General features: G+C 36.4%; 1 protein-coding gene across 1 annotated transcript in view; it reads right to left on the reverse strand.

Moving 5' to 3' along the window:
- Positions 1 to 1,287: 1,287 nt before the first annotated feature.
- STMND1 (stathmin domain containing 1) overlaps positions 1,288 to 16,817 on the reverse strand; it is a 31,313-nt gene continuing 15,783 nt past the window's right edge. The window contains exons 3-5 of the mRNA XM_031946811.1: positions 13,365 to 13,516; positions 3,092 to 3,223; positions 1,288 to 1,676 (exon numbers count right to left, since the gene is read on the reverse strand). Coding sequence (XP_031802671.1) covers positions 1,386 to 1,676; positions 3,092 to 3,223; positions 13,365 to 13,516 — 575 coding nt within the window. The 3' untranslated portion in view covers positions 1,288 to 1,385. The remainder of the gene's footprint in view (positions 1,677 to 3,091; positions 3,224 to 13,364; positions 13,517 to 16,817) is intronic.

Genomic DNA, 16,817 nt, shown 5'->3' on the forward strand with positions numbered 1-16,817 from the left:
TCCCCATTTTATTGATGAAGAAACTGGGGCCTTGAGAGATTAATTCCCTAGTTCAAGGTCCCTTAGCTAGAAAGTGTCAGCAATAAAATTCAAAACCAAATCTCTCTGAATATTTTAGGACTTTTCCTATTATACAACAATTATCTTTCAATAGTTGAAACACACCTTCAGACTGATGATCTCATTCACTTGCTTAGCATTGAAAGGAAAGGCCCAGATGGTAGAATTACCCTGAACAAAGAAGTGCTTAGCTGAGCCTGAACTAATCATAGACATCAGGGCATAAGGCTTCTTCATGGGGCTGCTTCTTCTTCCTCCCTCTCTTTATTTGGACTATATGGGAAACCAGAAACCTTGACATCAACAATCTCTGTAGCCTTGAGTACTAACTGGAGCCAAGCAATACATATCATTGCCCACTGGACCAAGAACTGTAGTAAGATTTACAGGAGGATAATAAAGGGGCAACGCAAACTTTTTTTTTTTTTTTTTTTAACTTTGATCCATTTGAGTTTATTGAGTAGAGTGATGTCAGGGACATCCCTGAGTTTTAAGGAGAAAGATGATCATCAATTTGATTATAGTCATTGTCATTATCATATCTCTTTTTTTTTTTTTAATTTAATAGCCTTTTATTTACAGGTTATATGTATGGGTAACTTTACAGCATTAACAATTGCCAAACTTCTTGTTCCAATTTTTCACCTCTTACCCCCCACCCCCTCCCCCAGATGGCAGGATGACCAGTAGATGTTAAATATATTAAAATATAAATTAGATACACAATAAGTAGACATGACCAAACCGTTATTTTGCTGTACAAAAAGAATCAGACTCTGAAATATTGTACAATTAGCTTGTGAAGGAAATCAAAAATGCAGGTGGGCAAAAATATAGGGATTGGGAATTCAATGTAATGGTTTTTAGTCATCTCCCAGAGTTCTTTCTCTGGGCGTAGCTGGTTCAGTTCATTACTGCTCCATTGGAAATGATTTGGTTGATCTCACTGCTGAGGATGGCCAGGTCCATCAGAACTGGTCATCATATAGTATTGTTGTTGAAGTATATAATGATCTCCTGGTCCTGCTCATTTCACTCAGCATCAGTTCGTGCAAGTCTCTCCAGGCCTTTCTGAAATCATCCTGTTGGCCATTTCTTACAGAACAATAATATTCCATAATATTCATATACCACAATTTATTCAGCCATTCTCCAACTGATGGGCATCCACTCAGTTTCCAGTTTCTAGCCACTACAAAGAGGGCTGCTACAAACATTCGTGCACATACAAGTCCCTTTCCCTTCGCAAAGACTTTTTTAAAAGAATTATAAAAAATAGGGGAATAGCAATTAGACTAGAGCTCCTAGAGTGGACTGCCAGTGAATCAGAATACATCTTCAGGACTGTTGTAGTGTACATCAGACTCCACAATCCCAAAGACTTCATAACTTTGATTTATTTCATGTGAGGCCATTTTGCCTTTCTCAATACTTTTTTTCCTTTTCACTTGCCTTCCTGTTTCCATGGTAGAGGGCTGAAACACAGCAGAGTCTATAGCATTAAATCCTTTGTCAACTGAAGTGTCATTCTCTTTCACTTCTGCTGTGTTTGAAGGAACAATCGGTGGCAGAGGCCTGTCACTTCTCAGTCTTTTTTTCATTTCTTCACCTTTAACCTGCAGAACAGTGTTGAGGGTAGGACAAATGAGTAATCAGTTCCTTTTAGAGTCTCAGCATATTGCTCTACCTACTCCTGCCCCCAGGAGTATCATATTATTTTGTTAAATTTTAAGTGTTCTTATAAATTCAATCTGTTATTATTCACTGTACTTCCTCTCCTCCCCCCCCCCCCCCCCCCCCCCCCCCCAAAAAAAAAAGAATCAGAGATTTGGAGCTGAAAGAGACCTTAGAAGCCATCTTATCTACTCATCTACTCTTCTCATTTTAGAAATGGGAAAACTGAAGGTTATAGAAATTAAATGACTTGTTTAAGATTCTATAGATAGAGTCAGGATTTGAATCCAGCCATGGACAGGTCATCAGTGGAGATCCATTAAAGGAACAGCTACTTATGATCATAGATCCATTTGAGTTTTTGAGATGAAAAAATGGAGGACATGATCAGATTGGTAGACTTTGCCATGTTATACATAAAATCCTTTGAAAGTTCTGGAGATTAGCCCGCAAAAAATATAATGTAAGGGGCACAATGACAATTGCCTTTTGATATTTGAAAGGGTACATTGTAGAAGAATTCGGCTTGACCCCGGATAGCAAACTAGTAGTATGGAGGAAATACAGGCAGAAAGAAAGATTTTAAATACTTGTCAGGAAAACTTTGTAACAATAAATTGTAAAACAATGGAATTGGCTGCTTTTGGAAATAGTTAATTCATCCTCACTAAAGCTAGTTAAGGGAAAGGTATTTGATCACGTCCTTGGGATATAATAAGTGTATTCTTGGTCAGATTGAGATTAGACTAAATTGACTCTGAGATTCTTGTGACACTCCCTCAGAAGAAAATGTAGAATCTATAGCCTGGGACACTGACCTCCAAGTCTATTACCCCATACTACTTCTCTCAGGTACAATTAAAACTATCAATTTAAAATTACTTTATGCTATTCCTAGATTTAAAAAAGTTAAGAAAAGAAAATGGACTAGTATTTAAGCTTTTTTGAAATGGAAATTTATTATTTTATATATTGAATCTTCTATGTTCTTCTGTGCAGTTGATGTTTTCCCTTCTTTTTCTATTTTCTATTTATGTTTTAAGTAAATTGACTAATAAAAAGAAAAATATATAAATAATAAAAAAGAAAAAGGTGAAATTTATGAAAATATAAGCATTCTTGTAATATTCAATCAAGAGAGATATTACAATATTCAATCCAAATATTCAATTTTATAATAATATAATTCAAAATTATAATTTACAATTTTATAATCCATTCTAATAATATTCAGTCTAAATATTCTTATGATATTCACTCAGAAAGACAAAGTCCTGCCACAAAAGTATGGAAAAACCGATTTTAGTAAGTGGATCCTCACCCCATGAACTTCTGGCACATATAAAAGCAAAGTTACCTTCTTCCTTTCATCTGCAGCCTTCATCTTGTCTTCAATATTTTTTATTGTGAAACCATTTGTTTCCCTTTGGGTCTTAAGTTTTTCTAGTCTGGCAGGAGGCTTCCTGAGAGGCTTCTCATCTGTGTTCACCTGGGGAAAGAAAGTTTTTGAAATTAAAAAAAGAATAAATCACACTTTGGTAACAGGGTAAGAGAAAGGAGGTGGCAGGCAGGCACTCAAGTTTTGCCTCTGCCTTATTCTTGAGGAAGACAAAAACCTATTGAAGAACTAAGGCTATTTAGCAGTGCCAGGCTAAGAAGTAAATGTTGACAATAATGGAAAGTCATAAAGAAGTTGTGAGAAAACTTACTTTTTAGAGTTTTAAAAAAACATAAAATGTAAGAAAAAATATGGCAAGGCAGCAAAACTTTTCTGAAGCTAGATTGAAAAGAATAATAAGAAGAAAGGAATGCTGAGAATAATTATAAGATGGGAAAATGAGATGAGTTAGCAATTGGTTTGTGGTGGTGTTCAGATGTGTTTAACACTTTGTGACTTCATTTAGGGTTTTCTTGGCAAAGATATTGGTATGGTTTGCTATTGCCTTGTCCAGCTCATTTTATAGTTGGGGAAACAAGGGCAAGCAGGGTTAAGTGATTGCCCAGGATCACAGTTAGTACATGTCTGAGGCCAGATTTGAATTTAGGTCTTCCTGATTCCAGGGCTAGAACTCTGTTCATTTGACATAATCCTTCTACTTGACCTCAATCAATAACATCTTAGATGATGAAATTAGTTTTGACTCATATGTTGGTGCATCTAATATGTCTGTATTTATATCTATCATCTATCTATCTGTCTATATAGAAAGGGAGGAGAGAGAGAGAGAGAGAGAGAGAGAGAGAGAGAGAGAGAGAGAGAGAAGGGGGGAGATAAGAAAAAGGAGGGGAGGGAGAAAGGGAGGGAGAGAGGAAAGAGGAGGGAGGGAGAGAGGGAGGAGGAAGGAAGAAAGGAAGGAAATAGGAAGGAGACAGACTGTTGGTCTTATAGACAATCAGGACAGAGACTAATGCCTGCATATTTTCCATACGGACTTTCATTGTGGTCCTTGTTACCTTTTTATGCATTTATGGTCTTAGAGAAACCATATGATTTCCTGAACTAGATCTTTGGACATCAAAGTTTGATCAGGATGGATAGATTTCTATAGCCTTGTCTTTCAAGTCTTTGCTGAACCAGGAGTCAGACTTTTGATCTGTGGGAAAGCAGTCTTGCAATGGTGTGTGTGTGTGTGTGTGTGTGTGTGTGTGTGTGTGTGTACATATCCCCCCCCTTTTTCTTTCTCCCTCTCTCCCCTCCATATGTGCATATCTCTCTGGTAACCTCTCGTTCCTGCTCTGCTTCTTCTCTAGAAGCCCCCTTGTATCTGGTATTTTCCATTTGAAACTAGATACATCTAGTTTACTAACTGACTGACAATCTCAAGAAGAGGAAAACAATCAGACCACTTGACAGGAACCCCGGTCCTCCCCTTAATTCCAGAGCTAACTAAAGCATGGAATGGAGATACATTGAGGAATCTCAGGAAGAAATCTTTCCCAAGATCATTATGGATTTGTTCATGATTCCATGACCTTTTATTTTTTCTCAACAGTATTTTATTTTTCCTAATATATGGAAAGATAATTTTCAACATTAATTTTTGTAAGGTTTTGAATTCCAACTTTTTCTCCCTCCCTCCCTTACTTACTTACGCCTCCCTAAGGCAGCAAGCAATCTGATATTGGTTAAACATGTCAATCCTTTTAAACATTTTTCCATATTTGTCATGTTGTGATGCCATGACCTTTTAACTAAGTTGAATTTACTGCTTTTGCCCCTTCTGTACTCTTCCCAGGTCTACACTGGAGGAATCCTGATACCCATTAGGAGGAAGTGGGCTTGGAATGTCTTGTTCTAGTGTGGAGAAAATCATGGAAATTGGAATATCAGTTTGATTCAGTGAAAATACTGACCAAAAACCCAAAAATAAAATTTACAACTATTATATTTATCAAGAAAGGGAAAATGAAAATCAAAAGAAAGGCACAAGAGTCATGGATTCTAAGGAGAACTCTGAAAGATGCTATATGATTTTGAGCAAAACTCTTAATTTTCTTGGGCCTTAGTTTCATAAGTACTTAACTTAATTGCTCTCTTAGGTATTTTTAAAATTTCCATAAATTTTATGATTCTGTGAAAGCTGTTTATTTTTTTCTAAAGGAAGGAGAAAAAATTCTTTTTTTTTTTTTTTTTTTTGGCTTAGTTGCAGCTATTGGAGAGTTCATGTGGTGAGAATTTCTTCTCACATATAGATCGTGGGATGTGTTTGACAAACCAGGGTGTTTTTTGTTGTTGTTTTTTTCTGTTGTTTTTCTTTCTCTTTTTTTCTTTTAATGACAATTGGCACTTGGGCCTCCTGCTGGTGAAAGCCATCTGCTGAAAAAGAAACTACTTGTTACTCTAAAAATGTTGGGGCTCAGAGATATTACAATCTGTAATAGTTAAGTTAGATGAAATTTTTCAATAGCAAAAACTAAAAGGAAATTAAATCTGTTATCTTATACCACTGGGTTCTAGGATTCTGGGTGATTTTAATTTAGCAATATGAATCTAGAAAAGGTGGGGAAAGTATCTTTTGGATAAAAATTGGACTTTTTTATCCTATTGAACATTAGAATTTGGTTCCATTCTGATGGATCTGAGATTTCATTCCATTCATTCCTCATTCTTTCTAAGGAAAGAGGAACCTTCCCATCACTCTATCTTGAGCTTATCTTCAAAGCCAGATATGGGATGTGGGATGCTTTTTTTTTTGCATGTTATGCTAGCACTTATATGAATAGAATACATACTGGGTTTGGAATCCAAGAATGTGGATTCACATCTTATCTCTACTACTTACTATCTATATGAACTTGAACAAATCACATTTCATCTCTGCATCTTACTTTTTTCTTCTATAAAAAAGGTTTGATATCTGTGATCTCTTCCAGTTCTAAATCTCCGATGCTATGTTGGTATCTTAAAATAATAACAAAAAAACCCAAATTAACTATCACCAATATAAATATTTTTTAAAATTACTTTCAAGAACATTATCAATTTGTTATTGGAAGCCATTTCATCTTTGTTTCTGTATTACCCATACTTTGTATCTGCATGTGTGTTTCATAAAGAGATGTGTTACATCTCTTTATCGATTGACTAGTTTTCAAGTCTTAACAGTCCAACATCCTGAAATAACATTTGATTCTTATTTCTCTTTCTTGAGTCAACTGAATTTCTATATACCACTTCCTGAATCTCCTAGGCATTGCTCAGAGATCTCCTAATTAGCTATTGACCTAAGTCTGAACCTACCTTGATTCAAGTGCCTAACAGGAACCCTATGCACAGAATGGCAGAAGGCCAGAGCTTCTCTTAAGAGCTTTGTAAATCTTGTTTTGCTTCTCAAACCTTCTTGGGAAGGCCATTGGGCTTTGGCTGATATTATTCATTCTGGGTCCAGTCAAACTTTCTTCTATTTGGAAATCTCCCTGTGAGGTTCAAGAAAAACCATCAGATAGGTCACTAAATTCAGTCATGTTTATGACAATTTTACTTACTTTGAGGAGATTTATTTTATCCTTTTCTCCTCCACACCCAGTTATGTTAGGCAGGCGACTCTTAATTTTTCATTCTAATGAAAAAGACCAGTGATATAAAAGATCCAGAAAGTCATTCATATTTACCTTGACATTTCTAACAGGGAGATATGGCATGCTATAGTAGATAGATGCTGGAAGATTTGGGTTTGATTTCTGCCTCTGAAACAAATTGGGCATTACTTAATCTCTTGGGGACTCCAGGCAGCTCTCTAAAACTCTTAATTACACTTAAGTTACTTTTACTCAAAGGAAGTTTTCTCTCACTCAAGAAATTCCCCACACTAAAAAAAAAAACACAGATCTAGACCAAATTTTTAAAAAATTAATTTTAATAAAATTAAAATATTTTATTTCTCAATTTATCTTGCTAATTGCTTTTATTAACTTAATATCCTTATTGGTTCTCATTGATTAATCCAGTTTTAACTGAAGAAAGGGATTATAAGGATAGCTGATCTCATTGTATGCTAAATGGCAGGGAGAAATTCAGGAATAAAATATTTGTCATATATGGGGGTGGAGATTGCACATATATGTGATTGAGAGTCACCCTCTTCTTTCTCTCTAAATATATCTAGCTATATCTAAGCTTATATCTTGACATATATTTTGATATATTTAGAAATATCTTTAGGATGCTTTAAAGTTGCTGGCAGGTCCATTTAGCATATTTTACATTTAGTTACACTGCATTTTTCATCTAGCATTTTGTGTACCACATTAAGACTAATGTGTGTGTGTGTGTGTGTGTGTGTGTGTGTGTGTGTATGTGTGTGTGTGTGTGTGTGTGTGTGTGTTCGGAAAGAGAGAGAGAGAGAGAGAGATAGACAGATAGACGGACACAGACACACACAGAGAGACAGAGACATAGAGAGATAGAGTGACAAAGACAGAGAAATAAAAACAGACAGACAGGCAGACAGAGACAGACAGACACACAGAAAGAAATAGAGACAGAGATACTCAGAGACAGAGCCAGAGGTAGAGAGAGACAGATGAATAGATAGATAGATACAAAAATACATAGATAGAGACAAGCAGACAGAAATAGGGACAGAGACAAAAAGACAGAGACAGACAAAGAGACACAGATACACAGACATACATATAGACTGAAGGGGAAGAAGGGAGAGAGAAAGGAGAGAAGGGGGAGTGAGGAAGGGAGAGGAAAAAGCTCACAAGTTGCTTATCGACAAGGCAGAATGGGATTCCTTCAGTACTTAGGAACAAGCAAATAATCAAAGTGAAAAAAAAAAAAAAACAGACAAAAGGGAGTCCCTGTGGTGGGCACAGATGCTCCATGGCCTGCCTGAGATTGTTTGTACTCAGGGGATTCTCCCAATTTGGAGGATGGATGAAGCTCATTTACCTGCTCACTGTAACTGTCCTTAGATATAGATGACAAATGGGGCTTAAGATAATGACTTGGGTTGGTAAGGGACAGACCTTCACAGCTTAACAATGTTAACTCATGAGTAGCTATATAAGCACCATTTTCTAAACCCCTTTCTTATTTATTTTCCTATTTATCTCATGTTATTTTTTTTGAAAAACATTTTTTTCCACTTGGTAATTAAGAAAGATCTGAGGAAAAAAAACACTGAAAACTACTTTTGTCAAAATTTATTTTTTCTATTTCTGTTTCATTAATATTATTTTATCTATTCTAATACTATATTTCAATAATTGCTACATTAATCTTTTCTTTTGCCTTTTCCCCCCTTTTTATTTGCCCTGAGTGGGGTTTTCCTTTCTATTTAATGCCTTTGATACCATATTGAGTCCTCTCTAAAAAAAAAAAAAAAAAATCACATGCATTCTCTGAGAGGCATCATGGGAAATTGGATAGAGAGCTATTCTTGGAGTCAGGAAGACCCAGATTCTAGTCCTTTAATGTATATTAGCTTTGTGACTATGATTAAGTCATTTACCCTCTTACCATATCAATCAATTCTCTCAGATAACAAGTTGCCAACTGGAAGAATTGTGAGAAATTTTCATATTGGAAGTTCCCTTATATCAGTGCAATAACATTCACTGTTCAGGAAAAATACTTCTTTAAAGTTATTATGTAATGTTTCAATTTTCAACATTGATGATCTATACATCTAACTCATCCTTACCTTTTTATACAGACATTATAACTTGGAACATGGAACATAAAATGGAATGTTAATGTAGTTTTAAGCTTTAATAGGTCATATATCTACTTTAAGAGCATAAAACTGCCCTAAGACTTTTGAAACATCCTTTATATGTGAGTTACCAGACATTTAACAATCCTATATTCTCTCTTAGCTCTATCTAGTTGCTGTTTATTGATCACTGAGCAATCCTCCACTGAGATAAGCTGTATGGCACAATGTCCTAGAGAGTTGATCTCAGAGACCTGTTATTTATTTTTTTTTTAGACTCTGGACAAGTCACTTCTCTCTCAGTGTTCTAAGATTTTAGTTGCAGATAAAGTAAATTAGAAGAGAGAATTTTCTCATCTAAGCCCTCCCAATACTAATGAAATCACAAATCCAGTCCCTAATTTCCTCCATTTAGATACTTCCCCTTCCTCCCCTTCTCCAGAGACCATCCTGTTCTCCTAATCACCAGATTCACTGCTGCACTAGACTATTAATACTTTTTTTTTCAAAAACCATCCAAGCTCTGCATTGAATTAGGGGTCAGAGAAGGTTGGATGGTGTCACAATTTCCAGGAACATAAGGATCTTTAAGTCTGGTATGTCTTCATCCTGCCTCATGCCCGAATTATCCCGGGTCACTCTGGCACTCCATTAGAGCTCCTGATTGCTATTTTATTTGTGCTGTGCTCTGTCAGTCCTGCCTCACATTTATATCCCTCTGACAACGTTTTAGCTATGTCTCTAGCAACCATTCTATTTCTAAATAATATGTAAACAGTCTTTATCCTTGGCTGACTTAATGCTATTGCTACAAAGTCAAGCCAGAAGTTATTCCCTTTTTTTCTCTACAGATATATTTCTTCTAAAATATATCACATAATAATCTTATCACCATCCTTACTAAGCTTATAATACACTTTTATCTTTGACATCTGAACCATGGAAAAATATTTTAATGTTATTCCCCTGGCTTCATAATTAACATTCTCATGATATCCTCCTAGGTGGGCATTTGTTAACTCTAGTCATTTGTTAGCATTAGTTGACCTACCACTTTCTCTCAGAGACTGCACAATGAGTTGTCTTCTTTCTTTTGTTGGCCTTCCTTTTCTGTTCTGGAGACTCACCAGTACCAAAAGCATGCTTCCTCTTCCTCCCCTGCTGTAATACTTCCCTCTTCTTGGCACAATGTTCTGCACATAGTAGGTGCTTAATAAAAAGTTGCTCAGTGAAGGAAGTAAATTCTCCCCTTCCACATGGGTCTTTACACTACATCCTTTTTTTCACATTGCATCCCCTTCCTACTCCAAGTCTATGACATTTAGTAGGCTCTCTAAAATCTGATTCCTGCTCCATGTAGGACATGATGTGGCTGCTGCTCCTCTTCCAGCTGACAGCAGTTTGGAGCAGATTGAGCCCTCTGCTTGGAGTCAGGAAAGCCTGCTTCAGGTACATACAAGCTGTGTGACCTTGGGCAAGGTATTCACCATTCCAAGTCTCAGACTTCTCATCTTTAAAATGGGCATAATAATAGTAAGACATACTTCACACAGCTGTTGTTAAGCTTAAATGATATTAGAGATGAAAATCACTTTTCAAACCTGAAAGAGATCTCTAAGCATGAACTTTTTTTTTATTAGGGCCCCCAGTTCCTCTACTTCTTATCTTTGCTTCCTACATTTCCTTTCTTTTCTTTAGTCTCTTCCTTCTGGGGCTCATTCCTTCCCTTTCCTTCATAGAAAAAGCTACCTTAAAGGACAGGGAGATGTCATGTGAATAGAACAGTGGTCCTAGATGCAGGAGGACCCAAGTTCACATTTGAACTCAGCATTTACTAGCTATGTGACTGTGGGCAAATTACTTAACCCCTTATTGCTCCCCCCTTCCCCAAAGGCTACCTGAAACAGACAGAAGATGTCAAGGTGAGGATATTTTCTTGAAGCAGGATTAGAAACAGGTTAAATACCTCATTCTCAGGTTCTGATTTCTCAGCTCAGTGCTTGCTTTGTCTGCTACTATTATTAAAATACAGAAAAAAATTGTGGCAGAAGGGAAAGTACTCTAGAATAGGTAATTAAAAGATGTGAGTTCAAGTCCTCACTGCCCCATACGGCATGACCCAAAAGTCTTAGTGCAGTTGTAGTATTTAATAGCTTGAGAGCTTTCATGGCTTACAACTTCACTAAGACCTTTGGACATCCTGTATTCATTTATGGGCAAATCATTTAACCTCATTCCCTTTATAAAATAAGAGATGACAGCTCAGGCTTTTCTTTAAGACCAAAAAGAATAACAACACATCATTTTGGTAAAAATAAGTGCTTTCCATATTTAAACTATATCATATTGCTTGCTGTTTTGGGACGAGGGGAGGTAAGAGGAGAGAAAAAAATTTGAAATATAAAGTCTTACAAAAATGAATCTTGAAAACTATTTTTTCATGTATTTGGAAAAATAAATATTATTGAGGAAAAAAAATAGGTGCTGTTTCTTCAGTAAGAATATCTGGGTAAAGTCCATGTTCTTCCTCTTACTACTTACTACTTATCATGTAGATGATACTACATGTATCATCTTATACATGTAACCTCCATCTTATCTGTAAGATAATGAGATTGGACAAGAGGGCCTCTGAGGTAACTTATGGCTCTAGATCTCTAGCTCTCTGAGGATCAAAATGAAGTAAGTCATCACAGGGTAGTGGGAAAACCCTGGATTTAGCATTAGAGGAATGTTTTAAATTTCCCCTTTTGCTACTTACTGAATAATTTTGACTAAGATACTTCACTTCCCTGAGTCTTCTCATTTTTAAAATGTGGGGGTGAGTGGGCTAGTTGGCCTTGTTAGCCTTTATCTAGTTCTAGCATCTTATGAAACAGAAAAGGATGTTGTAAACTCTTTTGTAAGCTCTGTAAAAGGTCTATACAAATACACATTTCTATTATTACAGACCAGGGAAAGTTGATGAACCTCCACTCCTGGTATCACCAAGTCCTACCTGATGCCATTTTTGGTCAATAATTTTCCTTCCTTCATTCCTTCCTTCCTTCCTTCCTTCCTTCCTTCCTTCCTTCCCTCTCTCCCTCTTTCCTTCCCTCTCTGTCACTCCTTCCTTTCCTTCCTTCCTTCTCTTCCTTTCCTCCCTCCCTCCTTTCTTTCCTTCCTTCTCTCTCTCCCTCTTTCCTTCCCTCTCTCCCTCCTTCCTCCCCTCTGTCACTCCTCCCTGGCTCCCTCCCTCCCTCCTTTCCTCCCTTCCTCCTTCCCTCCTTCCTTCCTCTCCCTCCCTTCCTCTCTCCCTTCCTCTCTCCCTTCCTTCCTTCCTTCCTTCCTTCCTTCCTTCCTTCCTTCCTTCCTTCCTTCCTTCCTTCCTTCCTTCCTTTCCTTCCTTCCTTTCCTTCCTTCCCTCCTTCCTTTTTCTTTCTTACTCCTATGTCCCTCCTCCTTTCTTATATTTCTTTTGCTTTCCTCTCATCTTTTCTTCTCCTCAATCACAACACATCATTTTATTCTCTCACCTCCCATTTTCCTACCCCCTTTTAAAATTATTTTCATTTTCCTTCTCCCTTTCCTGTGGCTTAGACTCATCAGTGATTTCCACAAACTATTTCATCTTCTCAGTTGCAGGCTCTCTGGATTGGAGACAATTTTAGGAACTTTTCAGTCTGTCAATGGTGGTTGTGGCAAATTCTACTGATAGAATCAAATAGTACAGTTATTTCTTCTTCGTTATGATTTTCCTCATTCGAGTTTTCAATATATTGCATATCAGCATAAGAAATTAAATGGGAATATTTGGGGAGTTCTGTGGAAGCTGCAAATGACTTGCAAAGTAGCAGACAATATAGAACCTATGACCAAACACTTAACCCAAACTTTACAGCAAGGCACTGTTAATACCTCCATAAAATAAAAGGAAAAAAATTCAGACTTCTTCTCTGGTAGGCAGGGAGGGTGAAAAAATCCACGTGCAGATTTTCCACATTTCAGGGGCACCATGTCCCTAGTCCCCACCCTAGTCCTAGAATGTACAGGATAACTGTATAGTCAAGTGAGCCAGGCAAACAGATGGGTTTGAGCTGACACAATTAGCAACAGAGTAACAGTCACTATAATTGTAGTTTCCTTTTAGTTTTCCTCAGTTTAGGATGTATGTTTGCATTTTGTAGTTGATAGTCTTTACCCTGAAAGAAACAGACTTCTATTTCAAAGGTGCCTTTATTTTCCTCAGAATCTATAAGCATTCCTAAGCATGTTAATGTTTCATGAATGTTTAGGATAGCCTAGGAATTAATTGAGAATTTTTCATGCTAGGGCAGAGGGCATTCATGGGAGAAGGGGAACTAACTCAAAAAGATATTTTGAGAATTATATCTAACAGGCATTCATTAGAGTTTATGCTTTTGGATCAACAATCATACACTGCTTTTACTTTTAACTACATTCTAAAGTTTATTATAAATTACTTGCCATGACATTATATGATTCTCCATTTCTAAATACTTTACTTTGACTTTGTATTATTCCCTGAATGATCAGTTCCTCCAAGATGTCTGATGACTTTGGTCTCTCTCGATTCTGGAGTTGTTGGGATGTACCGATTAATCCATTGATTACTGGTTCTTAAAACAAAAACAAAAACACATAACCATCAGAGTTCACCTCACAATTATTCACACTACTTCCTTTCCTCAGAGATCTAATACTGTGACCCACAGACTGTTCTGGGCATGGAATAAAATCTGTTACTCTTTGAGCAAGTTCAAGTTCTCAACGTTCCTACTGAGGGAGGGACCGTAATGAACAGGATACCCTGTTTATTTGGGAGGCTGCTTCTTAGGAGAACAAAAGGCCTTTCTTCCCTACTATGCCTGATGACTGTGTTGTCACAACACTCATACACTTGGGTATGGCTACCTGTGTTGCTTGTCCTCATTACAAAGCCAGAGAGCTGTGAAGAGTACGAAATTCTTTGAGTAACTCTTTGCAGTTGCAGCTTGGCTTCTATGCTTTGGATACAAATGATAAACAGTGTGATGTTGCCAAGAGATTTCTGGTTCTGCAACCCTGGGTTTACAATTACACCATCTGCTAAATCTATATCAGTAGAGCTAGATCTTCTCTGAAAAGAGTCTTTGGACCATATCAGACTCAGTCATATAACATCAGCCAATCCTTCAAAAAAAACCTATTTTTAAAAATCAATATTGAAATAATTTATAGGAGAGTCTTTACCATGTACTTGTACTATGGTACAAATGGTAGAGAAGTCCCATTGCTAATCACCCAAATAAAAAAGTAATCCAATAAGCCTCATTTCTGTATTATGCAAATAGACTCTGTTGGTTTGTTTTGGGCAAATTCAATTTTATTTTGTTGTGTTCTGTTCTTCTCTCAGTGACAACACTTTGTATTCTACTCAGAAATACACTGCCATTTATTCTTAGAAAGTAAACATGGGATAGGAAATACCTAAAGGTGGAGACAGAAAATCCTGGTTTCAAGTCCCACCTGTCACTCTTACTGGGTATGTGGCTGATCATGACATCTTTTTGTGTCTTAAGCAAATCCCAGGAGACTCTATATATGTAGCCAGGTGGTGACAGACTCATGTGGTAGAAGTAATTAGTTCCCACACTGGGAGCTCCAAAAAAAAAAAAAAAAGTCTAGTTTCAGTAGAAAATAAACTCCCTCCTTTGAATTGGAGAAATTTCATGGAAATTCTTAACTCATGGGTACTTACCATGAAATTGTGGAATAAATAAAACTTAAGAAGACACAATAGATTTATGGCTTCAAGGACCTTTAAAATTCACTTAATCCAAATGCTCTAGTTTCTCTTTAGGAAGCTGAGCATCAGAGAAATTAATTGACTTGTTTAAGATCACATAGATAACAAGTGACAGAGCCAGCATTTGAACTCAGGTATGTAGCTTTCAGATCTAGTGGTCTTTTTACTGTCCCATGAAGTTGCTATTTTCCTTCACACCAGCAAATGAGTGAATATTTTAATTTTAATATTTAAGTGAATATTTTAAAAATCCATTCCTCTCCTTCAGTATTGCTTTTTTTTTTTTTTAATAGCCTTTTATTTACAGGATATATACATGGGTAACTTTACAGCATTAACAATTGCCAAACTTCTTGTTCCAATTTTTCACCTCTTACCCCCCCCCCCACCCCCTCCCCTAGATGGCAGGATGACCAGTAGATGTTAAATATATTAAAATATAAATTAGATACACAATAAGTATACATGACCAAAACGTTATTTTGCTGTACAAAAAGAATCAGACTCTGAAATATTGTAAAATTAGCTTGTGAAGGAAATCAAAAATGCAGGTGGGCATAAATATAGGGATTGGGAATTCAATGTAATGGTTTTTAGTCATCTCCCAGAGTTCTTTTTCTGGCCATAGCTAATTCAGTTCATTACTGCTACATTAGAAATGATTTGGTTGATCTCGTTGCTGAGGATGGCCTGATCCATCAGAACTGGTCATCATATAGTATTGTTGTTGAAGTATATAATGATCTCCTGGTCCTGCTCATTTCACTCAGCATCAGTTCATGTAAGTCTCTCCAGGCCTTTCTGAAATTATCCTGTTGGTCATTTCTTACAGAACAGTAATATTCCATAATTTTCATATACCACAATTTATTCAACCATTCTCCAACTGATGGACATCCATTCAGTTTCAGTTTTAAGCCACTACAAAAGGGCTGCCACAAACATTCGTGCACATACAGGTCCCTTTCCCTTCTTTATAATCTCTTTGGGATATAATCCCAGTAGTAACACTGCTGGATCAAAGGGTATGCACAGTTTGATAACTTTTTGAGCATAGTTCCAAACTACTCTCCAATAATAATCAGCGGCATCTATTTAAAACTATCAGTAAGCATCATATATAATGGAGACAAACTGCAACCATTCCCAATAAGATCTGGAGTTAAACAAGGTTGCCCACTATCACCATTACTATTTAATATTGTATTAGAAACGCTAGCTATAGCAATAAGAGCTGAGAAAGAGATTAAAGGAATAAGAATAGGCAATGAGGAAGCCAAATTATCACTCTTTGCCGATGACATGATGGTATACTTACAGAACCCCAGAGATTCTGCTAAAAAGTTATTAGAAATAATCCACAACTTTAGCAAAGTTGCTGGTTATAAAATAAACCCACATAAGTCATCAGCATTCTTATATATCACTAACAAAATCCAACAGTCAGAGTTACAAAGAGAAATTCCATTTAAAGTAACTACTGATAATATAAAATATTTAGGAATCTATCTGCCAAGGGAAAATCAGAAACTTTATGAGCAAAATTACAGACCACTTTTCACACAAATTAAGTCTGATCTAACCAATTGGAAAAATATTAAATGCTCTTGGATAGGGCGAGCAAATACAATAAAGATGACAATATTACCTAAACTAATCTATTTATTTAGCGCTATACCAATCAGACTCCCAAAAAACTATTTTAATGACCCAGTATTGCTTTTTCAATAAGCCCCTAAAAATATCCAATATGCTACTATGCACATGAACCTTGTTTCACAGTGTTAACCCAAGGAGTTAGTTGAGTGTTGAGAAAGTCAAACTGATTTTTTTTTCAGTGATGCTTCAACTCTAACTGTCATAAGAAGAGCTTGCCAACTAAAGGGACTCTTTTATCACATAAAAAATAAGTATACTCTCATATAGAGGTTGATTTCTCAATATGCAATGATTTGGCATGTTTTGTTGGAGGGCAATGAAGATTGAGATGACAATGCTTGGGATATATTTGAATTAGCAGTTTAGCATATCCTTCCATAGTCTCAGGGTGTATAGTCTAGGATTCCCCAGATCTCTAAGATATCTGCCCTTGGAAGTTTTTTTTTTGGTATTTTGATATCAGTTATGTACCA

The sequence above is a fragment of the Sarcophilus harrisii genome, chromosome 1 (genome assembly GCF_902635505.1).
Source record: "Sarcophilus harrisii chromosome 1, mSarHar1.11, whole genome shotgun sequence".
Classification (NCBI taxonomy): domain Eukaryota; kingdom Metazoa; phylum Chordata; class Mammalia; order Dasyuromorphia; family Dasyuridae; genus Sarcophilus; species Sarcophilus harrisii.